General features: G+C 61.0%; 1 protein-coding gene across 7 annotated transcripts; it reads right to left on the reverse strand.

The window, feature by feature from the left end:
* Positions 1–24,121, reverse strand: ST3GAL2 (ST3 beta-galactoside alpha-2,3-sialyltransferase 2). 7 transcript variants are annotated; one of them, XM_064160531.1, is made up of 9 exons: positions 24,053–24,121; positions 7,114–7,280; positions 6,961–7,082; positions 6,462–6,705; positions 6,145–6,338; positions 5,582–5,761; positions 5,366–5,411; positions 5,124–5,243; positions 1–1,628 (listed from the first exon to the last, which is right to left on the reverse strand). In XM_064160531.1, exons 3-9 carry the CDS (start codon positions 7,029–7,031, stop codon positions 1,455–1,457), a joined length of 1,029 nt encoding a protein of 342 aa, XP_064016601.1. In that variant the 5' UTR covers positions 7,032–7,082; positions 7,114–7,280; positions 24,053–24,121; the 3' UTR covers positions 1–1,454. The 7 variants fall into 7 exon arrangements, with proteins under 7 accessions (XP_064016601.1, XP_064016599.1, XP_064016600.1 ...); XM_064160529.1 differs by having other exon boundaries at positions 6,961–7,280; XM_064160530.1 differs by lacking the exon at positions 24,053–24,121 and adding an exon at positions 19,058–19,326 and having other exon boundaries at positions 6,961–7,280.
* Between the last annotated feature and the right edge of the window lie 474 nt (positions 24,122–24,595).

A 24,595-nucleotide genomic window follows, 5' to 3' on the forward strand; every position in this document is an offset into this window, starting at 1 on the left:
ATGGTTGGCTCCCCATGGTGTGCAGCACATCAGCAGTGGTTGACACCTGGTGGTGGGCAGCACACCAGTGATGCTTTGCTCCTGGTGGTGGGCAGCACATTGGCAATGGCTGGCTCTCCACAGTGGGCAGCACACCAGTGATGGTTGGCTCCTGGTGGTGGGCAGCACACCAGTGATGCTTTGCTCCTGATGGTGGGCAGCACACCAGTGATGGTTGGCTCCTCGTGGCGGGCAGCACATTGGCAATGGCTGACTCCCCACAGTGGGCAGCACACCAGTGATGGTTGGCTCCTGGTGGTGGGCAGCACACCAGTGATGCTTTGCTCCTGATGATGGGCAGCACATCAGTGATGGTTGGCTCCTCGTGGCGGGCAGCACATTGGCAATGGCTGGCTCCTGGTGGTGGGCAGCACATCAGTGATGCTTTGCTCCTGGTGGTGGGCAGCACATTGGCAATGGCTGGCTCCTGGTGGTGGGCAGCACACCAGTGATGCTTTGCTCCTGGTGGTAGGCAGCACACCAGTGATGCTTTGCTCCTGGTGGTGGGCAGCACATCAGTGATGCTTTGCTCCTGGTGGTGGGCAGCACATTGGCAATGGCTGGCTCCTGGTGGTGGGCAGCACATCAGTGATGCTTTGCTCCTGGTGGTGGTGGGCAGCACATCAGTGATGCTTGGCTCCTCATGGTGGGCAGAACATTGATGATGGTGAGCAGCACACCAGTGATGGCTGGCTCCTGGTGGTGGGCAGCACATCAGTGATGCTTGGCTCCCGGTGGTGGGTCCATCCTCTTCCAGCCACGCTGGGGCTTTCTTGTGTGCCAGCAGCTGGGGCCCCAGGTAGGCAAATGAACACTCCCCAAACTAAAGCAGGAAGCAGTCAGCTCCACCTCTGAGGCTGCTGGGCCACACCACATCTCCTTTGGCCACCATATCCACCCCCTCCTTGACCAGCAGAACCTTCTTGGGGCGGGGGGTGAGGTGATGATGCTCCAGAGCTCCCCAAAGTCACCCTCACCTCATCTTCAAGGCAGAGGAGTGGTGATGGTGGTGGTGGGAGGGTGGGGGAGAGATTTGTCTTGGTTAAAAAGAGCAGCATTTGGTTTGAGTGTGAAAAGAGGCTTAGCAGCCACCCCTGGGCACTCGCTGATTGTGTCCTACAAAGACCTTTTCTCACTTGGGTTTCTTCATTATAATTAATAATAATAATAATAATTAAAATTAAAAAAACCAAAAGAAAGAAGCCCCAAAAGTCTCCTTTAGCTCTCAACCTGATTGGCTGCTGGAGGAGGCACCAAATCTCACCGGGGTTGGAGGGGGGAAGAGAGAGGGACCAGAGCGGAGCGGAGCAGCTCAGTGCTCACCGCTTCAGGCTGCCAGAGAGACCCTTCACCCTCTTGCCCCTCAGCGGGTGGGTGGGTGGCTGACTGCTGAGGAGGAGGAGGAGCAGCCTTCGTCAGTTCCCCCTGTAGACCTGGATCTTGCTGCTTTTGGCCAGCATGTCGATGATGTGCGCCTCGAAGTCGGCGTCGTGCACGCCGGTCTTGCGGAACTCGCCGGCGTAGCGGTTGTTCTCCCAGTAGTGGTGCCAGTTCCCTCGGCTGTCGGCGCCGAACCCGAAGACGTTCACCTAGTGGCGGGCAGGAGAAGGGCTGAGCCAGCCCTGGATCACACAGCATCACAGCATCTCACAGCATCACAGCATCACACAGCATCCCACAGCATCCCACAGCATCCCACAGCATCCCACAGCATCCCACAGCATCCCACAGCATCCCACAGCATCCCACAGCATCCCACAGCATCCCACAGCATCCCACAGCATCCCACAGCATCCCACAGCATCCCAGCATCCCACAGCATCCCAGCATCCCAGCATCACACAGCATCACCATGCTCACTGTATATTCCTGCAGAATCCTATCTCTCACTTTTGGATGTTCAACAGGGACCTCAAAATCCTATGGCATACCTGGCAACATCTCAAACAGAGATACTCCTTTGTAAGATACTCAGTATTCAGTATCACCAAGGTTGGAAGAGACCTCACAGATCATCAAGTCCAACCCTTTAGCACAGAGCTCAAGGCCAGACCATGGCACCAAGTGCCACGTCCAGTCCTGCCTTGAACAGCTCCAGGGACGGCGACTCCACCACCTCCCCGGGCAGCCCATTCCAGTGTCCAATGACTCTCTCAGGGAAGAACTTTCTCCTCACCTCCAGCCTAAATCTCCCCTGGCACAGCCTGAGGCTGTGTCCTCTCGTTCTGGTGCTGGCCACCTGAGAGAAGAGAGCAACCTCCTCCTGGCCACAACCACCCCTCAGGTAGTTGTAGACAGCAATAAGGTCTCCCCTGAGCCTCCTCTTCTCCAGGCTAACCTATCCCAGCTCCCTCAGCCTCTCCTCGTAGGGCTGTGCTCAAGGCCTCTCCCCAGCCTCGTTGCCCTTCTCTGGACACGCTCAAGCATCTCAATGTCCCTCCCAAACTGGGGGGCCCAGAACTGAACACAGCACTCAAGGTGAGGTCTAACCAGTGCAGAGTACAGGGGCAGAATGACCTCCCTGCTCCTGCTGGCCACACCATTCCTGATGCAGGCCAGGATGCCACTGGCTCTCTTGGCCACCTGGGCACACTGCTGGCTCATGTTCAGGTGGGTATCAATCAGCACCCCCAGATCCCTCTCTGTCTGGCTGCTCTCAGCCACTCCGACCCCTGAGCCTTCCCCTGCCTTTGCTGCCCTGAGGACAACCCCTTCCACACACACACCCCCCCCCATCCCCGCTGCACAGCTACCCAGGTGAGGTTTGCACAGTGGTGCTGGTTCCTCAGCCCAGCCCCAGCAGTGTGGTTGGTGCCAGGCAAGTGGAAGCAGCTGGTCACAAAGCTGTCACCTCCCTCCTTAGCCCTGAGAAGTTCAGGACTCCAGCAGACCCTCCCCGTGCCAGCTGGAACCCTGCAGCTCAGCTGGGAGCCCACAGCCCTGCTGGACTCTATGCAGAGCTTCACAGTCCATCTGGCACCCTGCAGCTCATGCAGGACCCCACAGCATGTCCAGGGCCCCATGACCCATTTGGTACCCCACAGCTCATCCAGAACCTCACAGCCCATCTGGGACCCTACAGCTTACCCAGAACCTCACAGCCCATCTGGGACCCCACAGCTCATCCAGAACCTCACAGCCCATCTGGGACCCCACAGCTTAACCAGAACCTCACAGCCCATCTGGTACCTTGCAGCTCATCCAGGACCCTGCAGCCCACCTGGGACCCCACAGCTTATCCAGAACCTCACAGGCCACCCTGTACTTCATCTAGGAGCCCACAGCCCATCTGGGACCCCACAACTCATCCAGGAGCCCACAGCCCATCTGGGACCCCCATAGCTTATCCAGAACTTCAAAGTCCATCTGGGACCCCACAGCCCATCTGGGATCCCATAGCTTATTCAGAACCTCACAGCCCATCTGGGACCCTCCCCAACTCATCCAGGAGCCCACAGCCCATCTGAGACCCTCCCCAACTCATCCAGGAGCCCACAGCCCATCTGAGACCCTCCCCAACTCATCCAGGAGCCCACAGCCCATCTGGACCCCACACCTTATTCTGAACCTCAAAATCCATCTGGTACCTTGCAGCTCATCCAGGACCCTGCAGCCCATCTGGGACCCCACAGCTCATCCAGGAGTTCACAGCCCATCTGGTACCTTGCAGCTCATCCAGGACCCTGCAGCCCATCTGGGACCCCACAGCTCATTCAGAACCTCACAGGCCACCCTGTACTTCATCTAGGAGCCCACAGCCCATCTGGGATCCCCATAGCTTATCCAGAACTTCAAAGTCCATCTGGGACCTCACAGCCCATCTGGGATCCCATAGCTTATTCAGAACCTCACAGCCCATCTGAGACCCTCCCCAACTCATCCAGGAGCCCACAGCCCATCTGAGACCCTCCCCAACTCATCCAGGAGCCCACAGCCCATCTGAGACCCCATACCTTATTCTGAACCTCAAAATCCATCTGGTACCTTGCAGCTCATCCAGGACCCTGCAGCCCATCTGGGACCCCACAGCTTATTCTGAACCTCACAGCCCATCTGGTACCTTGCAGCTCATCCAGGACCCTGCAGCCCATCTGGGACCCCACAGCTCATTCAGAACCTCACAGGCCACCCTGTACTTCATCTAGGAGCCCACAGCCCATCTGGGATCCCCATAGCTTATCCAGAACTTCAAAGTCCATCTGGGACCTCACAGCCCATCTGGGATCCCATAGCTTATTCAGAACCTCACAGCCCATCTGAGACCCTCCCCAACTCATCCAGGAGCCCACAGCCCATCTGAGACCCTCCCCAACTCATCCAGGAGCCCACAGCCCATCTGAGACCCCATACCTTATTCTGAACCTCAAAATCCATCTGGTACCTTGCAGCTCATCCAGGACCCTGCAGCCCATCTGGGACCCCACAGCTTATTCTGAACCTCACAGCCCATCTGGTACCTTGCAGCTCATCCAGGACCCTGCAGCCCATCTGGGACCCCACAGCTTATTCAGAACCTCACAGGCCACCCTGTACTTCATCTAGGAGCCCACAGCCCATCTGGGACCCCACAACTCATCCAGGAGCCCACAGCCCATCTGGGACCCCCATAGCTTATCCAGAACCTCACAGCCCATCTGAGACCCTCCACAACTCATCCAGGAGCCCAAAGCCCATCTGGGATCCCATAGCTTATCCAGAACTTCACAGCCCATCTGGGACCCCCATAGCTTATCCAGAACTTCAAAGTCCATCTGGGACCCCACAGCCCATCTGGGATCCCATGGCTTATTCAGAACTTCACAGCCCATCTGGTACCTTGCAGCTCATCCAGGACCCTGCAGCCCATCTGGGACCCCATACCTTATTCAGAACCTCACAGCCCATCTGGTACCTTGCAGCTCATCCAGGACCCTGCAGCCCACCTGGGACCCCACAGCTCATTCAGAACCTCACAGGCCACCCTGTACTTCATCTAGGAGCCCACAGCCCATCCAGGCCACCACAGCTCACCCAAAACCCTGCGGCCAACCCATCCAGGAACCTGACAACATCCTGGAGGAGGGGCCCGAGGAGCCTGCACTTACCTCCTCGCAGACGTGGAGGGCGAAGAAGAGCACCAGCATGCCGGTGGAGGGGTAGCGCCCGTGGTGCTCCGTCCAGCGGTCGTGGATGTACTTGAAGAAGGCAGGGTTGTAGATCTGCACCTGGGAGGATGGGGCTGGGGTTAGAGCTGGAGCCCTGGCACCAGCGGGAAGGAGCACTAAGAGGTTTGTGGGGACTGTGGGTGGCAAGGAATATGCCCCCTCCCTGCTTCCCCACCCCTTACCTTTTCTTTGTCCACCCGCAGAAAGGGCTTCACAGGAGCATATGTGCTGGGAAGAAGGTGGAGAGGCAGGTGAGCTGCTGCTGGGGTGGTCGGTCCCACGTCCCCCCCCCAGCCACCAAAGGGAACCAGCACTGGCAGATGCTCCAGGAGGGAGGAACCGATGGATCCCCACCACTGCCAGGCGAGCTGCCAGCCCGGTGCCCACCGAGTACTTACAACCTGATCTGGCCGGTGGAGAGGGCGCTGGCGATCCAGAGCAGGTCCAGGGTCTTGAAGGGCACCAGCACGAAGCTGACGTTGGCAGGCAGGTTCTTGGCACTCTCGGGGTACATGAAGTGGTGTGTGGTCCGACCGCCCACGTCGCCCTCGAAACCCACCGTGGGGGCCTGGTTCATCCTGGGGATGAGAAGGAGGGAGGTGGAATCCCCCTCCTCCCCCTCCCCTACTCCCAGCCACCTCGTGGGTGCCCTCCTGCGAGCTGTCGAACGCAGCCGGAGGGCAGATTCCTCCAGGAGGAGCTGTGAGTCCTTCCCAGAGAGCCCCGGGGAGGTGGCAGGGTTCAACCCACTCCCACCCACGGCAGACCCCGCGGTGGGTTCCTGGACCAAGCGACTGGAGCAGGGCTAACCCCTCCGGCACCTGCCGGTCCCACAGCGGAGGCGAGGAGATGCTGCTGCTGCTGCTGCTGCTGCGCTTGAAACGGCAGCAGCTCAGCAGCCGCGGGGCCGAGCGGGCTGGGCAGAGCCCTGGCAGCGGTGCCCCCCATCCCCTGCCCTCACCGCATGACGAAGTCGTGCCCGTCGATCTCGGGGCCGTAACCGGAGCCGCGCAGGTTGCCCGAGTTGCCAACCACGGCGCAGCGGCGGCAGCGGCGCGGCTGGCGGGAGCGGTAGGGGTCCTCGCCCGGCACGATCTGGAAGAGCTTGCTGAGGACCTCGTGGGTGTTGTGGGACTTGAACTGGGGCTGCAGCATCTGCCAGGTGAGAAGGGAGAAGGAGGCGGGGTGGGGCGGGGTGAGGCGGGGTGGGGCGGGCTACCAACCGGCGGCATCGCTCCCTCCCCACGCCGGCTTTGGGATGCCCATCCCCGCGCTCACCATCCACCACCTCTGCACGTCGGGTGGCAGGTCCATGTTGTCCTTGGTCCACACCGGGGAGATGGTGCCGTCGTACCGCCCGTCAAACCAGGCGGCGGCCGCCGCCTCCTCGGCCGAGCAGCGGCGGCAGGAGCAGCCCCGGGGGTAGGGACCCCCTTTGCTGAGCCGCTGCATGCCGGCGTAGCCGGGCACCAGCTTCACCCGGTGGATGCCACCCAGCCCGCCGGGGTCCAGGTAGGCGATGCTGTGGTGCGAGTAGGTGAAGAGGAGGGACATGACGAAGACCAGCAGGAAGGCGGTGGAGAGGAAGCAGAAGCGCAAAGAGCACTTCATGGTCGGCGGGCGGCTGAGCCGGGGAGGGCTCCCGCTCCGGCATAGGGCTCGGGCATAGGGATGGCGTCAGCCGGCCAGCGAGGCTCCCTGCGGGACCCACAGCGTGCCGTCAGCGTGCTGAGGAGCCTGCAGAGCCCCACCGGGAGCCGCCACGCCAGGCTCCTACCTGCCGGGCTGCAGCTTTCCATCCGCCTGGTCCGGCCGCGGCGAGGGCTCCACGCACCGGGCACAGAGCATCTGCTGCCGCCCGCGGCGACGCGGGGCTCCGGCACGGCACGGCACGGCACGGCCACGGCACGGCACGGCACGGCACGGCTGAGCACGCCGGCCTCAGACGTGGCACCTCGCCTTGGCAGCTCCTCCAGGTCCTGGCCCTGGCTGGCTCTCAGCTGTCACTGTCCTCATCGTTTCCAGGCTTGAGCTGATCTGCTGGCACGCTGCCCTGCGCCGCTGGCTCGGGGATGCAGCCACGGTGACGATGCCAGCCTGGAGCAGGAGGAAAGCGGACGGCAGGTTAAAGGACGGTGACTCAGATGGCAGAGCCTAGGGGCGAAGGAGTTTACTCAGTCCCCGTTGAGTTTGGCGAGATGCCACCCAGCCCAGCCCTGGCACACGGCTGCAGGGGGTGAGCTGTGCCCAGAGAGGCGAGAAGCATCGCCCTCTTCACGCCGGCTCCTCGCCGGCAGCGCTTACAGGCGCCCCTGGCAGCCACCAGGCTGTGCCCTCCCGATCTCCTCCAGGCAAGGGCTGTGACCTGAACTCGCCTCCAGAGCTAAGCAAGCAGCTCCTCAGCCCAGGCTCAATTCGACTTCTCCAGCAAGCCCCCAGCAGCCCCTCCAAACCCCTGGGCACAGCTATGCCAGCCGGGACACAGCCGTTCCGCGGTCCAACGGGTGTCTCTTGCAGCGCTGCCGGCGGCTCTGTGCCCCCCTTCCAGCGTGGCAGTGTCCCTGGGGCAAGGTCATCTGCTGGCTCGTGATCCCAGCGGGTAAAAATAGCCAGGGCAGAGGTGCCAGCGCCTGCGCCCGGGGAGGAGCAGCCAAGCCCCCAGAGCTGGGCGAGGGGGGAGGCGGCAAAGCCAGACCCATCCCTTCCCGGCCAAAGCAAGAAAGGCTGAGCTGAGGCAGGAGCCCAGGAGAGGGAAATGTGATCCCCACAGAGCTCGGGGGGTGGGGGAGGGAAGAAGGATTCCAGGGTAGGGTGCCCTGTGTGCCCCCCCCTCGCCCCCTTCGCAAAGCCACGCCGGAGCCGAGGCCAGCAGCGCTAATTAGGAGCTGGCAGGCACAGGGATGCCTCATTCGTACCAACCCTCCTCATCCTCTGGAAGCTGCTGCCTTCCTTACCACTCTTTTCCAGGACGGGGAAGGGGGGAGGGGGGAGAACCTAAGCGCGGACCAACACCAACACCTCCCTTAACCCATCAGCAGTTTCCTGCTGCCAGCTCTTTGTCCCTGGCACAACAGACCCTCAAGAGCTAGACAACAGAGGTGCCCATCCCAGGGGATACCCTTGCCCCCAGCTCAAGGGGTGGGGGTTTCACCCACGCAGCTGCAATGCATCTCCTGGGCTGCTGCCAGGGGTGGGGGCACCTAAGCCTGGACCAACACCACCAACCTTAACCCATCACCCTGCCCACATGGCAGTTTGCTGCTGCCAGCTCCCTGTCCCTGGCACAACAGACCCTCAAGAGCAAGACAACAGAGGTGCCCATCCCAGGGGATATCCTTGCCCGAGTCCTTCCCCCAGCTCAAGGGGTGGGGGTTTCACCTACGCAGCTGCAATGCATCTCCTGGGCTGCTGCCAGGGGTGGGGGCACCTAAGCATGGACCACCACCACCTCCCTTAACCCATCAGCAGTTTCCTGCTGCCAGCTCCTTGTCCCTGGCACAACAAACCCCCAAGAAAGGAGCTAGACAACAGAGGTGCCCATCCCAGGGGATATCCTTGCCCCCAGCTCAAGGGGTGGGGGTTTCACCTATGCAGCTGCAATGCATCTCCTGGGCTGCTGCCTGGGGCTGGGGGCACCTAAGCCTGGACCAACACCTTAACCCATCACCCTGCCCACATGGCAGTTTCCTGCTGCCAGCTCCTTGTCCCTGGCACAACAAACCCTCAAGAGCTAGAAAACAGAGGTGCCCATCCCAGGGGATATCCTCACCCCCAGCTCAAGGGGTGGGGGTTTCACCTACGCAGCTGCAATGCATCTCCTGGGCTGCTGCCAGGGGCGGGGGCACCTAAGCCTGGACCAACACCACCAACCTTAACCCATCAGCAGTTTCCTGCTGCCAGCTCTTTGTCCCTGGCACAACAGACCCTCAAGAGCTAGAAAACAGAGGTGCCCACCCCAGGGGATACCCTTGCCCCCAGCTCAAGGGGTGGGGGTTTCACCTATGCAGCTGCAATGCATCTCCTGGACTGCTGCCAGGGGTGGGGGCACCTAAGCCTGGACCAACACCACCTCCCTTAACCCATCACCCTGCCCACATGGCAGTTTGCTGCTGCCAGCTCCTTGTCCCTGGCACAACAAACCCTCAAGAGCTAGAAAACAGAGGTGCCCATCCCAGGGGATACCCTCGCCCCCAGCTCAAGGGGTGGGGGTTTCACCTATGCAGCTGCAATGCATCTCCTGGGCTGCTGCCTGGGGCTGGGGGCACCTAAGCCTGGACCAACACCTTAACCCATCACCCTGCCCACATGGCAGTTTGCTGCTGCCAGCTCTTTGTCCCTGGCACAACAACCCCCCAAGAAAGGAGCTAGACAACAGAGGTGCCCACCCCAGGGGATATCCTTGCCCCCAGCTCAAGGGGTGGGGGTTTCCTCTCACCTAATGCATCTCCTGGGCAGCTCAGGATGAGGTTTGGGTTTTAATCGTGGGGGTGCACAAGGTGGTTGTTTTTTACGGGGGAAGGGGAAGGGTGGGGGCTGGTTTTAAGCTGCCCACAGAGCAGGATGGGCTCATCCCAGCTCCTGCTGCTCTGCATCCCGTGGGAGCTTTTCCAAGGCAGAAGGAACTCGGCCCATCACGTGCTCGGGGGGGTATTTTTGTTCCTGGTGAGGAGGGGAAATCCCTTTCCGGCTCCCCAGCCCAGCTCACGCCTTTGCCTGCCAGCATCTGCAGCATCTTCCCCCTCCCCTACATCCCCCCTCCAGCCTGGGGCCTCCCGAGGGCTGCTCCTGACAGCAGGCAGGGAAGAACCAATCCTCCAGCTCGGGTCACACATGCTCAGGAGCCAGCCTTAAATGACAGTGGCTTGAGTCGTTGCTTCCCCTTAGCGGGGGCTGGGGGCTATTTCTGTCCACACCGGACCTCAGAGAGCCCAGCAGGAACCTACAGAGCATCTCTTAGAATGCCAGCATAAAGGGGGGGGGGGTGACCAAAGGTGTCCCTCAGGGGTGCCAGTGCTGTTCAATGGCTTCATTCAGAGGGCTCGAGTGCTCCCCCGGCAAGCCTGGGGATGGCACCGAGCTGAGTGGTGCTGCTGCTGCCACGCCTGGGGGACAGCCTGCAGGAGAGGGGCAGTGGAAACCTCACGAAGCCAAGGGCAAGGTCCTGCACTTGGGTTAGGGCAACAACCCCCAGTAGCAATCCAGGCTGGGGATCAAAGGTTGGAGAGGTACCCTCCTGGCCCCAAATTCATCCTCAGCTCTCCTTATCATCACCACCTGCAGCCCATGTGCCTGTCAGAGGTACCCTCCTGGTTCCAAATTCATCCTCAGCTCTTCTATCATCCCCTCCTGCAGCCCATGTGCCTGTCAGAGGTACCCTCCTGGTCCCAAATTCATCCTCAGCTCATTATCATCCCCTCCTGGAGCCCATGTGCCTGTCAGAGGTACCCTCCTGGTCCCAAATTCATCCTCAGCTCCTTATCATCACCTCCTGATGTCCACATGCCTGCCAGAGGTACCCTCCTGGTCCCAAATTCATCCTCAGCTCCTTATAATCCCCTCCTGCAGCCCATGTGCCTGTCAGAGGTACCCTCCTGGTCCCAAATTCATCCTCAGCTCATTATCATCCCCTCCTGGAGCCCATGTGCCTGTCAGAGGTACCCTCCTGGTCCCAAATTCATCCTCAGCTCCTTATCATCACCTCCTGATGTCCACATGCCTGCCAGAGGTACCCTCCTGGTCCCAAATTCATCCTCAGCTCCTTATAATCCCCTCCTGCAGCCCATGTGCCTGTCAGAGGTACCCTCCTGGTCCCAAATTCATCCTCAGCTCATTATCATCCCCTCCTGGAGCCCATGTGCCTGTCAGAGGTACCCTCCTGGTCCCAAATTCATCCTCAGCTCTTCTACCACCACCTCCTGCAGCCCCTGTGCCTGTCAGAGGTACCCTCCTGGTCCCAAATTCATCCTCAGCTCTTCTATCATCCCCTCCTGCAGCCCCTGTGCCTGTCAGAGGTACCCTCCTGGTCCCAAATTCATCCTCAGCTCATTATCATCCCCTCCTGGAGCCCATGTGCCTGTCAGAGGTACCCTCCTGGTCCCAAATTCATCCTCAGCTCTTCTACCACCACCTCCTGCAGCCCCTGTGCCTGTCAGAGGTACCCTCCTGGTCCCAAATTCATCCTCAGCTCTTCTATCATCCCCTCCTGCAGCCCCTGTGCCTGTCAGAGGTACCCTCCTGGCCCCAAATTCATCCTCAGCTCATTATCATCCCCTCCTGCAGCCCATGTGCCTGTCAGAGGTACCCTCCTGGCCCCAAATTCATCCTCAGCTCTTCTATCATCCCCTCCTGCAGCCCCTGTGCCTGTCAGAGGTACCCTCCTGGCCCCAAATTCATCCTCAGCTCATTATCATCCCCTCCTGCAGCCCATGTGCCTGTCAGAGGTACCCTCCTGGCCCCAAATTCATCCTCAGCTCTTCTATCATCCCCTCCTGCAGCCCCTGTGCCTGTCAGAGGTACCCTCCTGGTCCCAAATTCATCCTCATCTCTCCTTATCATCACCTCCTGCAGCCCCTGTGCCTGTCAGAGGTACCCTCCTGGTCCCAAATTCATCCTCATCTCTCCTTATCATCACCTCCTGCAGCCCATGTGCCTGTCAGAGGTACCCTCCTGGCCCCAAATTCATCCTCAGCTCCTTATAATCCACTCCTGGAGCCCATGTGCCTGTCAGAGGTACCCTCCTGGCCCCAAATTCATCCTCAGCTCCTTATCATCCCCTCCTGCAGCCTCTGTGCCTGTCAGAGGTACCCTCCTGGTCCCAAATTCATCCTCAGCTCCTTATCATCCCCTCCTGCAGCCCCTGTGCCTGTCAGAGGTACCCTCCTGGCCCCAAATTCATCCTTAGCTCCTTATCATCCCCTCCTGCAGCCCATGTGCTCAGCCAAGGTGAGCTCCTGTCTGCCTGATCATGAAGCCAGGCTACTAAAAGGTGCTGGCCAAGCCCTGCCCTGCTGTTACAGCTGGAGCTTCCTCCCAATCACTCCTTCATCTGGGCACCCCCCAGTGCCACCAGAGCAATGTGACCAGCAGCCCCCCGGGGGCCTGGAGGATGCTTCCTCCACCCCACCCTCAGTGCTGCTGGGCACATCCCTGCCTCTTGGCTTTTACAGGTCTTGTCGGCTTGGTTTGCTCATTCCTAAGATACTCTGAGGTTGTTGGCATCAATTTTCCTGGCTGGCAAGTGACAGGGTGAGAGGAAGGAGTTGTCACCCAGGAGATGGGATGTCACCCTTGCCTGGGGCAGGGGGAGGAGAGGAGCAGAGGCAGCACTGCCTGCCCTGCCTGCTCTTCCTCCTGGGAATGCTGGGGCTGCAAAAATCCCCCTGGGAAGCACAGCCTTGAGTGTCCAGAGGTCACCCATGCCATGGTGCCCTGTGTGAGGACAGCATCTCTGCCACTACCAACCCCAAATCCACCATAGAAGCTCCTGCCCATCCCTGACCACTCTGGCACCAAAGGAATCTTTCCTCCTCTCCAACCTAAGCCTGCCCTGGGCAGCCTGTGCCAAGCCCTGACCACTCTGGCACCAAAGGAATCTTTCCACTTCTCCAACCTAACCCTGCCCTGGGCAGCCTGTGCCACCCTCTGACCTGGCAGCCTGTGCCAACCCCCTGACACCAAAGGAATTCTTCCTTGTCTCCAACCTAAGCCTGCCCTGGGCAGCCTCTGCCAATCCCTGACCACTCTGGCACCAAAGGAATCTTTCCTCCTCTCCAACCTAACCCTTCCCTGGCACAACTCCAGGCCAGTTCCTCTCCTTCTATCACCTGAGCCCAGGGAGCAGAGCCCAACCCCAGCTGCCTGCAGCCTCCCCTCAACCTCTTCTCCAGCTCCCTCAGCTGCTCCTTCCCCCACCCCTGTTCTTCAGACCCTTCCCCGGCTCTGTTGCCCTTCTCAGGACCTGCCCCAGCCCCTCAACGTCCTTCTTGGAGTGAGGGTCCCAAAGCTGACCCCCAGAATTCGAGGTGTGGCTCCACCAGTGCCCAGGGGCACAAACTTCTCCCCCTCAGCTGCCTGGCGATTTGCCCTTGCTCAGTGCTCCCAGGTTGGGATCCAGCAGCAAGGAGGACTCCAAAAAAGACCCCAAAATCCACAAACCCACTCCTAAAATCCCACAAGCCCACTCCAGTGTGGCTTTGCCCAACGGTTGGAGCTGCAACCAGCCCCGGGGGGTTGGGAGCTGTGCCAAAGGGCACCCCCGAGGGCAGTCAGCTCTCATGGGCTGGGCACAGCCAGGGGCAATCCACCCCGCAGGCAAACATTCCCAACCCTCTTGCAGCTTCCAAACCAGGACTTGGCCAGAAAAGCAAAGGCTTGGCCAAAAAAAAAAGAGGCTTCTCTCCTACATCACCCATCCAGGAGGATATTTTCACCACCACACCCCTGGATTTTGGGTATCACAGCATCACAGCATCCCAGCATCCCACAGCATCCCAGCATCCCAGCATCAGCAAGGTTGGAAGAGACCTCACAGAGCATCAAGTCCAACCCTTTAGCACAGAGCTCAAGGCTAGACCATGGCACCAAGTGCCACGTCCAGTCCTGCCTTGAACAGCTCCAGGGACGGCGACTCCACCACCTCCCCGGGCAGCCCATTCCAGTGTCCAATGACTCTCTCAGGGAAGAACTTTCTCCTCACCTCCAGCCTAAATCTCCCCTGGCACAGCCTGAGGCTGTGTCCTCTTGTTCTGGTGCTGGCCACCTGAGAGAAGAGAGCAACCTCCTCCTGGCCACAACCTCCCCTCAGGTAGTTGTAGACAGCAATAAGGTCTGCCCTGAGCCTCCTCTTCTCCAGGCTAACCAATCCCAGCTCCCTCAGCCTCTCCTCCTAGGGCTGTGCTCAAGGCCTCTCCCCAGCCTCGTTGCCCTTCTCTGGACATGCTCAAGCATCTCAATGTCCCTCCTAAACTGGGGGGCCCAGAACTGAACACAGCACTCAAGGTGAGGTCTAACCAGTGCAGAGTACAGGGGCAGAATGACCTCCCTGCTCCTGCTGGCCACACCATTCCTGATGCAGGCCAGGATGCCACTGGCTCTCTTGGCCACCTGGGCACACTGCTGGCTCATGTTCAGGCAGGTATCAATCAGCACCCCCAGATCCCTCTCTGTCTGGCTGCTCTCAGCCACTCTGACCCCAGCCTGTATCTCTGCATGGGGTTGCTGTGGCCAAAGTGCAGCACCCTGCACTTGGAGCTATTGAACCCCATCCCCTTGGGCTCTGCCCATCTGTCCAGGCAGTCAAGGTCCTGCTGCAGAGCACTTCTGCCCTCCAACCCAGCCACATCTGCCCCCAGCTTAGTGTCATCTGCACTTTCCTCCTTGGAAAGCTGGAGGGGAAAAGGAGCAGGGAGGGAAGCTGGAGCTGGCACTTGGGTCCTCCTCCTCCTCTGCCGCGGAGGATTTGACACCAGCAGGGACAAACACCCTGGGTCACACCCTCAGCCCAGCAGCAGCGAGGACCTGGCAACTCCTTCTTCACCCTTTTAATTAATGCTACCCTTATCAGCAGCTTAATCAGCTAATGGATGCGACTTAATTGGGCTTCCCACGCTTTAAGCCCTCTTTGCATCCCCAACCCCCACCCCCACCCCCCCGCCTGGCAAGGGCACCGATTTCAGCGTTTCCTGCTGCCCCTGGCATCCGGAGGGGTTATTTTGGGTTCATCCCTCAGGGTTGGGATGCAGCCAGGAAATTGTTCAAGAAGCCAAATCCTCATCGTGGAGTTAGGATGGAGCCAGCAAGGCTCCAGGGCTGTTTCCTATGGGATTTGAGGGAGGGAGGGTTTGGGGGGTGGGGGTTGTGCAATGGGAGGTGTCAGCAGTGGGAATGCTCAGGAAAGGAGGCTCCCACCCTCAGCTGGTGGATGTGGCTCCAGGAAGTGGTCCAGCAGCTTCCCAAAGCTCCATCACAGCAGGGCAGGGACTCTGGGGGGCACTCGTTGCAGCCCATGGGGTGATGCTGGCTGAGGAGATGGGGGGGAGAGGGAGGGGGGATGGGGCTGTGGTACCCATCTGGCTGTTCTCCCACCACCAAAACACAGCCAGGCAGCAGCAGGGGAGGCAGCTGACCACCTGCACAGCTCACATGGATGGGCTCATGGGGATGGGGCCAGCCACGTGTGCCAGCCCACGTGGCTTGGTGCCCCTGTCCCCCAAGAAGGGACTCTGCTTGGCCATCTGCCAGCATCACTTCCATGCCCACCCCCCCCCCCCCCCAGCTCCACCAACTGCTCAGCTCTCCCCAGGCTGCCACGGGGAAAATGAGACCCCTCCAGCTCCAGGGGGTCCACCAGCCCAAGGCCAGCTCTAAGTGGCCTCCTTACACCCACTTCTGGGACCAGCAGGATGGGTGGGAGAGGAGGAGGACTGGAAGGACATCCCCCCCACCCAGTTAGCACCAATTGCCCCTGGAACCACCCCCCCCCCACACTGCCTTATACCACCAAGTACCCACCCAGTGGCACCAGTTGGCACCAACTGCCTTAGCTGCTGGACAGCACCGAGCCAGGTACCATCAAGCCACAAGACTGGGTGCCACCATGGCATGTGCCACTGGGCCAGCAGCTCAGGTAACAGCAGATCAAGCACCACCAGGTCAGGCATTACTGTGCTGAGTAGCACCAGATCAGGTGCCACCAGGTCAGGTGCAACTAAGCCATCAGATCAGGTGCCACCAAGCTACCAGGGTCAGGTGCCACCAAGCCATCAGATCAGGTGCCACCAAGCCACCAGATAAAGGTGCCACCAAGCCACCAGATAAAGTACCTCCCAGTTGGGTACCCCCACCAGGTAAGGTATCACAAAGCCACCAGGGTCACATGCTACCAGGCTGGGTGCCACCAAGCCAACAGACTGTGTGCCACCACATCATGTGCCACTGGGTGAGGCACTGCTGAGCCCCTAGGTCAGGTACCCCTCAGTTGGGTACAACTGAACCACTCAGTTGGGTACCATCAGATGATGTACTACTGCCAAGCCAGGCCAGGTGCCACTGGCTTGAATGGCACCAAGGCACTGAGTCAGGTGCCACTGAGCCACCCAGTCACATACCACCAGGCTGGGTACTGCCAAGCCACTGGATCACATCAGGTACCACCAAAGTGGCCACCACCTCTTTTCCCATCTCATTCTCCTGCAGCCATGGGCTGGGCTCAGCAGGGTCTGCACACTCCACAGCCCTCTTCATGCCTGCCACAGCACAGCTGCACCCCATGGGCACCCCCAAATCGATCTCCCCTCATCCTCAGACAGCTGCAAGGATGCAGCCATGGTAAGTCCCACACATGCTCCCTGTAAGGGCAGAGCCCCTGCTTGTTCTCACCCAGCTGCACCCCAAGAACCACTGTAGGCAGCACCCTGAGCCACCAGCAGCAGCAGCACCCCAAGAACCACTATAGGCAGCACCCTGAGCCACCAGCAGCAGCAGCACCCCAAGAACCACTATAGGCAGCACCCTGAGCCAGCAGCAGCAGTAGCACCCCAAGAACCACTGTAGGCAGCACCATGAGCCACCACCAGCAGCAGCACCCCAAGAACCACTGTAGGCAGCACCATGAGCCACCAGCAGCAGCAGCACCCCAAGAACCACTACTGGCAGCACCATGAGCCACCAGCAGCAGCAGCACCCCAAGAACCACTATGGGCAGCACCATGAGCCGCCAGCAGCACCCCAAGAACCACTACTGGCAGCACCATGAGCCACCAGCAGCAGCACCCCAAGAACCACTGTAGGCAGCACCATGAGCCACCAGCAGCACCCCAAGAACCACTATAGGCAGCACCCTGAGCCACCAGCAGCAGCAGCACCCCAAGAACCACTATTGGCAGCACCATGAGCCACCACCAGCAGCAGCACCCCAAGAACCACTATAGGTAGCACCCTGAGCCACCAGCAGCAGCAGCACCCCAAGAACCACTATAGGCAGCACCCTGAGCCACCAGCAGCAGCAGCACCCCAAGAACCACTATAGGCAGCACCCTGAGCCACCAGCAGCAGCAGCACCCCAAGAACCACTATAGGCAGCACCATGAGACACCAGCAGCAGCAGCACCCCAAGAACCACTATAGGCAGCACCCTGAGCCACCAGCAGCAGCAGCACCCCAAGAACCACTGTAGGCAGCACCATGAGACACCAGCAGCAGCAGCACCCCAAGAACCACTATAGGCAGCACCATGAGCCACCAGCAGCAGCAGCACCCCAAAAACCACTATAGGCAGCACCATGAGCCACCACCACCACCAGCAGCACCCCAAGAACCAATATAGGCAGCACCATGAGCCACCACCACCAGCAGCAGCACCCCAAGAACCACTATAGGCAGCACCATGAGCCACCACCACCACCAGCAGCACCCCAAGAACCACTGTAGGCAGCACCATGAGCCACCAGCAGCAGCAGCACCCCAAAAACCACTATAGGCAGCACCATGAGCCACCACCACCACCAGCAGCACCCCAAGAACCAATATAGGCAGCACCATGAGCCACCACCACCAGCAGCAGCACCCCAAGAACCACTATAGGCAGCACCATGAGCCACCAGCAGCACCCCAAGAACCACTACAGGCAGCACCCTGAGACACCACCAGCAGCAGCAGCACCCCAAGAACCACTATAGGCAGCACCATGAGCCACCAGCAGCACCCCAAGAACCACTATAGGCAGCACCCTGAGCCACCAGCAGCAGCACCCCAAGAACCACTATAGGCAGCACCCTGAGCCACTAGCAGCACCCCAAGAACCACTATAGGCAGCACCCTGAGCCACCAGCAGCACCCCAAGAACCACTACATGCAGCACCATGAGCCACCAGCAGCAGCACCCCAAGAACCACTATAGGCAGCACCCTGAGCCACTAGCAGCAGCAGCACCCCAAGAACCACTATAGGCAGCACCCTGAGCCACCAGCAGCAGCTGCACCCCAAGAACCACTATAGGCAGCACCATGAGCCACCAGCAGCACCCCAAGAACCACTATAGGCAGCACCATGAGCCACCAGCAGCACCCCAAGAACCACTACAGGCAGCACCCTGAGACACCACCAGCAGCAGCAGCACCCCAAGAACCACTATAGGCAGCACCATGAGCCACCAGCAGCACCCCAAAAACCACTACAGGCAGCACCCTGAGCCACCAGCAGCAGCACCCCAAGAACCACTACAGGCAGCACCCTGAGACACCACCAGCAGCAGCAGCACCCCAAGAACCACTATAGGCAGCACCATGAGCCACCAGCAGCACCCCAAAAACCACTACAGGCAGCACCCTGAGACACCACCAGCAGCACCCCAAGAACCACTATAGGCAGCACCCTGAGACACCACCAGCAGCAGCAGCCCAAGAACCACTATAGGCAGCACCATGAACCACCAGCAGCACCCCAAGAACCACCACAGGCAGCACCCTGAGACACCACCAGCAGCAGCAGCCCAAGAACCACTATAGGTAGCACCCTGAGACACCACCAGCAGCAGCAGCACCCCAAGAACCACTGCAGGTAGCACCCTGAGACACCACCAGCAGCAGCAGCACCCCAAGAACCACTATAGGCAGCACCCTGAGCCACCACCAGCAGCAGCAGCAGCACCCCGAGAACCACTATAGGCAGCACCATGAGCCTCCAGCAGCAGCACCCCAAGAACCACTATAGGCAGCACCCTGAGCCACCAGCAGCAGCAGCACCCTGAGCACCGCTATAGGCAGCACCCTCAGCCGGCAGCACCCTCAGCCGGCAGCAGCAGCACCCCAAGACCCACTCCCTCCCCACCCCCACACTTGGCTTTCCCAGCCCCTGCCCTTTAAGCTCCCACTCCGTACCTCGCCGAGCACACACGCAGGATGGGTTGCTCCGTGCCTAGAAGCTGCCACCTCCATCAGCGGCCATGGCCTCTCGCCCAGAGAAGGCAGCCAGGGGCAAGGGGCCCCACCTGTGCCTTGCTGACCCCTCCCTTGCAGCTCAGCAGGGGGTGAAAACCCAGAGGCTGATGGATGGCTGCTGCCACCTGAACTCTGCTCCCTCCCCCATTGCACAACCCAAGCAGGGACCTGCAGGCTCCGTGCAGGCTTTGCTCTGCTTGCAGGTGGCACCTGCAAAGCTTTCGTCGCGGGGGCGTTACGAATTGAAGGCAGCTGACACCGATTTGGGTAATTAGGGAACGGTGCTGACCTGCTGGAGGGTCGAGAGGCTCTGCAGAGGGACCTGGGACAGGCTGGGTGGGTGGAATGAAGTCGGTTGCATGAGGATTGACAAAGCCAAGTGCTGGGTCAGGTCCTGCACTTGGGTCACAACACCCCCATGAGTGATCCAGAGCGGCTGGAAAAGTTGCCTGGCAGAAAAGGACCTGGGGGTGTTGGTTGACAGCAGCTGAACATGATCTAGCAGTGTGCTCAGGTGGCCAAGGGCAGCCTGGGCTGGATCAGCAGTGGTGTGGCCAGCAGCAGCAGCACCCCAAGAACCACTATAGGAAGCACCATGAGCCACCAGCAGCAGCACCCCAAGAACCACTGTAGGCTGCACCATGAGCCACCAGCAGCAGCACCCCAAGAACCACTGTAGGCTGCACCATGAGCCACCAGCAGCAGCACCCCAAGAACCACTATGGGCAGCACCATGAGCCACCAGCAGCACCCCAAGAACCACTATAGGCAGTACCATGAGCCACCAGCAGCACCCCAAGAACCACTATAGGCAGCACCATGAGCCACCAGCACCCTGAGCACCGCTATAGGCAGCACCATGAGCCACCACCACCAGCAGCACCCCAAGAACCACTGTAGTCAGCACCCTGAGCCACCAGCAGCAGCAGCACCCCAAGAACCACTATAGGCAGCACCCTGAGTGGTGTGGCCAGCAGCAGCAGCAGCAGTAGGGGAGTGATGGTGCACCTGTGCTGGGCACTGGTGAGGCCACAGCTCGAATCCTGGGATCACTTCTGGGGCCCTCACTCCAAGAAGGACATTGAGAGGTCAGAGGGGGGGCTTGGGAAGGGCAAAAAAGGGTCTGGAGCAGAGGGCTGGGGAGGAGCAGCTGAGGGAGCTGGGGGTGGTTAGTGTGGGGAAGAGGAGGCTGAGGGAGACCTCATTGCTCTCTGCAGCTCCCTGAGAGGAGGCTGCAGTGAGGTGGGGTTGGGCTCTGCTCCCTAGTCTCAGGTGATAGAAGGAGAGGGAATGGCCTGGAATTGTGCCAGGGGAGGCTTAGGTTGGAGAGGAGGAAACATTTCTTTGCTGCCAGAGTGGTCAGGGCTTGGCAGAGGCTGCCCAGAGAGGTGGTGGAGTGCCCATGGCTGGAGGTGTTGAAGAATCCTGTGGCCATGGCACTGTGGGACAGGGTTTTATGGCCACGGTGGGGTTGGACTAGGTGAAATCAGAGAGCTTTGCCAACTGAAATCATTCTCTGAAAGGTTCCCCTGGCTGGAGGCCACCAACCCCAACACAGCCCAGTCCCTGCTGAGGACTCCCCTTGGACATGAGATGAGAGCAGTTCCAGCAGCGAGGGACCCCGACCTCTCCTCTCAGCTTGCTGGGGCTCTCCTCAGCCACTCAGGGAGAAGGGGAGAGCATTTGCATTTTCCTCATTAGCCCAATTAGTGCTGCAGATCAAAAGTCCCTTGCTGGGGACACGGTGGCACCTGGAGCAAAGTGACTGTGGCTTGCTCTGGATTCCTGAGAGCCACTGCTGGGGGCTTAGTGCAGAGCCCCAGCGCTGCACCGTTCAGCCAGCAAGGGAGGAACAAAGGTCCGTGCATCCCAGGGGGAGTTTGTGTAGCCCCCCCCCCCCCACCTTCACCCGTGGGAGGTTTTGAGGGTATCTTTGGGACCTTTGCCATGGAGCCAAAGCCCAAATCTCCTGCAGTCTCCCAAACAACCTTTTGGGGTGATGCTGATGGAAAAGAGCAATGGGCAATCTCCCAGAGGGATCTCCTCGGGGCCAAGAAACTCCCTGGACCTCAGAGTTCTCCAGGAGCCAAGAGATCCCTCAGAGCCAAGAGATCCCTCAGAGCTGAGGGATTCCCTGGAGCCAAGAGATGCTCCCAAGCCAAGAGATTCCACCCCCCGGAGCCCAAGGCTGAGCCCAGCGGAGGTTCCCAGCCTCTCCCATCTCATCCCAAGCCCCCGGGGACTGCTGGGCTCGGCTAAACCACAGCTCATTGTGAAGCACCGAAGCCGTCTGAGCCGCTGGAGAGCAATTAGCTGTTTGCACTCATGCAAGAATTAAAGGCAAGGGCAAGAGATGAAAGCCATCCAACCGCCGGCACCTCGACGCGGGCCAAGCCGGGCAGCGGCCGGCGTGCCAGGCAGAGAGCCGGCGGGGGGAACCCACCGCGCCCTCGGTGCCCAGAAGCGGCAGTTTGGAGAGCTTGTTTGGGCACGAAAATGCCAGCCTGAGTCGATTCCCTCAGCGTGTGGGTTGCCAGGGCTCGCTCTCTCCCTGCCTGCATCCCTGCTCGCATCCCTGCCCGCATCCCTGCCTGCATCCCTGCCTGCCTCCGGCGCCGGCGAGGACGTGGGCGGGCGAGCCGAGGCGCGTCTTTGCCGCTGCCGAGAACCGCCATGAGCTCCTGGGAGGAGAGGGGAAGGCTTTTGACAGGCAGCTGCCGCACACAAGGGGCGGCGGGGCCGCTGCGGGCTGCCGGGCGGGCGGGCGGGCGGACGGGGACGCGCCTGGCTGGGGCGGCTGGAGGAGGCGGGTGGCGGAGGGGGGAGGAAGGCAGCCAAAGCTTAACCGCTGCGGACACATCTGGTTCTGAGAAACGGAAAGGGAAAAGGAGGGGAGGGAAAACCCCAAGCCCAAAGCTCCCAGCAACTTCCCGTCCCCGCTCGCCGCCCTGGCCGGGATGCAGCCAGCGATGCTGTTTGGGTGCCAGAAAGAGGAGGTCCACCCCTAAGACCGCACAAGAGACCCTTTCCCCCTCTAGATAATGGGGATCAAAACCCTCTACACCAGTTTGTAGCCCTCCTGCCTTTCCAAAGGGAAGCTCAGCAAGTTTTTTTTTTGGGGGGGGGAGGAGGGTTGGTGTAATTTGGTTTCACCCAGCCATGTTTTCTTGGGTTGCTGGCAGCAGGAGGGGCATGGCCCTTCCTCCAGTTCACTCTCTCCTGCTGCCCAGCCACCATCCTGCTCCCCAAAAATCCTCCTGCTGGGACGAGGAGCTCTTGCCCCAGGGAAATATTCAGGAGTTTTGCAATACGTTCCAGCTCGGCAGCTTGCAGCCAGAGCAAAACCTTGCCCCACCCCATGCCAGCAGCACCAAAGCCCCTGGCGTGTGTGGGCATCCAGTGCCAGGGGGCCAAGCCCTGAAAGCTGGGCTCCAGCACTGGCCCCGGCTCTGGCAGCCATGCCTCAGCCAGGGAACACTTCAAAATGCCAGGACAGGCACACATCTCGATCAAATCCCTCACCAGCACCCCCCCATACACACACACACACAGAGATACAGACAAGGGACATCTCTCTGCTCAGTGACACAGTTTCCTATCCTATCCTGTCCCCCAGGGATGCTCCTGCTGTGCCTGTGAAATCCTGGCTGCCACCACCCAGCCGAGGGACACCGTGTGTCATGCAGCCATGTGCCACATCACTGCTGAGGGACGTTACACACAGCCCTGCCAGCCTGGTCCCCACTGTGGCCACCCCAGATCTGCCCCCGGCATCCCCTCGGGGTCTGGGCTCCCAGCACCTTCGCAGGGCACACGGCTGGAGAGGGGCAGCTCCCCGGGGGTGCAAGGAGCAGCAGTAGCCCCAGCCCCGGCACCCTTGCCGGGAGCAAGCACACTCCCTGGGCATCACCCTGGGGCTAAGGCCACTGCATCCATCCCGAGGCCAGCAGCACTGGGACCAGGACCGGGGCCAGCACATCCTCTCGGGGCCAAAACCCCAGGGCCGGGGCCAGAATCCCAGGGCTGGGACCAGGACTGGGGCCAGCACATCCTTCTGGAAACAGAACCCTAGGACTGATACCAGCACCAACATCCCGGGGCTGAGCCCAGTTCATCCCAGGTGCTTGCTTCCCAAGGCCAGCACCCAGCACTGGGACCAGCACCCCAGAACCAGGGCCAGTGCATCCTCCCGGGGCCCGCACCCCAGAACCAGGGCCAGTGCATCCTCCCGGGGCCAGCACCCCAGAACCAGGGCCAGTGCATCCTCCCGGGGCCAGCACCCCAGAATGGGGGCAGTGCATCCTCCCGGGGACAGTACCCCAGAACCGGGGCCAGTGCATCCTCCCGGGGCCAGCACCCCAGAACCGAGGCCAGTGCATCCTCCCGGGGCCAGCAGCCCAGAATGGGGGCCAGTGCATTCTCCCGGGGCCAGCACTCCAGAACCAGGGCCAGTGCATCTTCCCGGGGCCAGCACCCCAGAATGGGGGCCAGTGCATTCTCCCGGGGCCAGCACCCCAGAATGGGGGCCAGTGCATCCTCCCGGGGCCAGCACCCCAGAATGGGGGCCAGTGCATTCTCCCGGGGCCAGCACCCCCAGAACCGAGGCCAGTGCATCCTCCCGGGGCCAGCACCCCAGAATGGGGGCCAGTGCATCCTCCCGGGGCCAGCACACCCAGAACCGAGGCCAGTGCATTCTCCCGGGGCCAGCACCCCAGAATTGGGGGCAGTGCATCCTCCCGGGGCCAGCACCCCGGAGCTGAAGCCAGCACACCCCGGGAGCACGCTCCCGGAGGCCAGCACCCGACAGCCGGACCGCTCCCGGCCAGCATTCCCCGGCCGCCAACCGCTCCCCCCGCACCTCGGGCCCGCTCTGCTGACCCGGGCCGTACCCGTGCCCCCCACCCTCCTTCCCGGGCCCGCTCCCCGCCGCCGGACCTGGCTCGGCTCCGGCACGGCCCCTCCGCCGGGCGCACCCGGGCCCCGCCGCCGCCCCCCGCGCCGCCGCCGCCGCCCTCCCTCCCTCCCTCCCTCTGCGCCGTGCGGGGCCGGGCCGAGCCGTGCTGCGCCGTGCGAGGAGGGGGGCCAGGCTCGGGAGCCTGGGAGATGTAGTCTTCGGCAGCCTGGCATGAGTCGGCGGGGCTTGTGGGACTTGTAGGAGGACAGCAGGGCTGCAAGGTGCCCCCCTGCGCCCCCGCTACCCACTTCGCTACCCAGCTCGGCGCTGCATCATGCCCGGCATCTAGCGCAGTACGCAGAGCGGGACGCGTTCCTGGCCTCACTGCAGGACCCACTCCAACATATCGGCACCCCCTAGTACCCCCCCCTGCCCACCGACGTCTTCAGTAGCCACCCTGCTGCCCGCCCCGGCACATCGGCCCTAACTCCGGTACCCAACCGGGCACCCGCTGCAGAACTCGTGGGTGGGTGCCAGGTGTGCATGCCGGTCCCCACCTCTGCGCCCGGGCATCTCCGGTGTCT

The sequence above is a fragment of the Pogoniulus pusillus genome, chromosome 20 (genome assembly GCF_015220805.1).
Source record: "Pogoniulus pusillus isolate bPogPus1 chromosome 20, bPogPus1.pri, whole genome shotgun sequence".
Lineage (NCBI taxonomy): Eukaryota > Metazoa > Chordata > Aves > Piciformes > Lybiidae > Pogoniulus > Pogoniulus pusillus.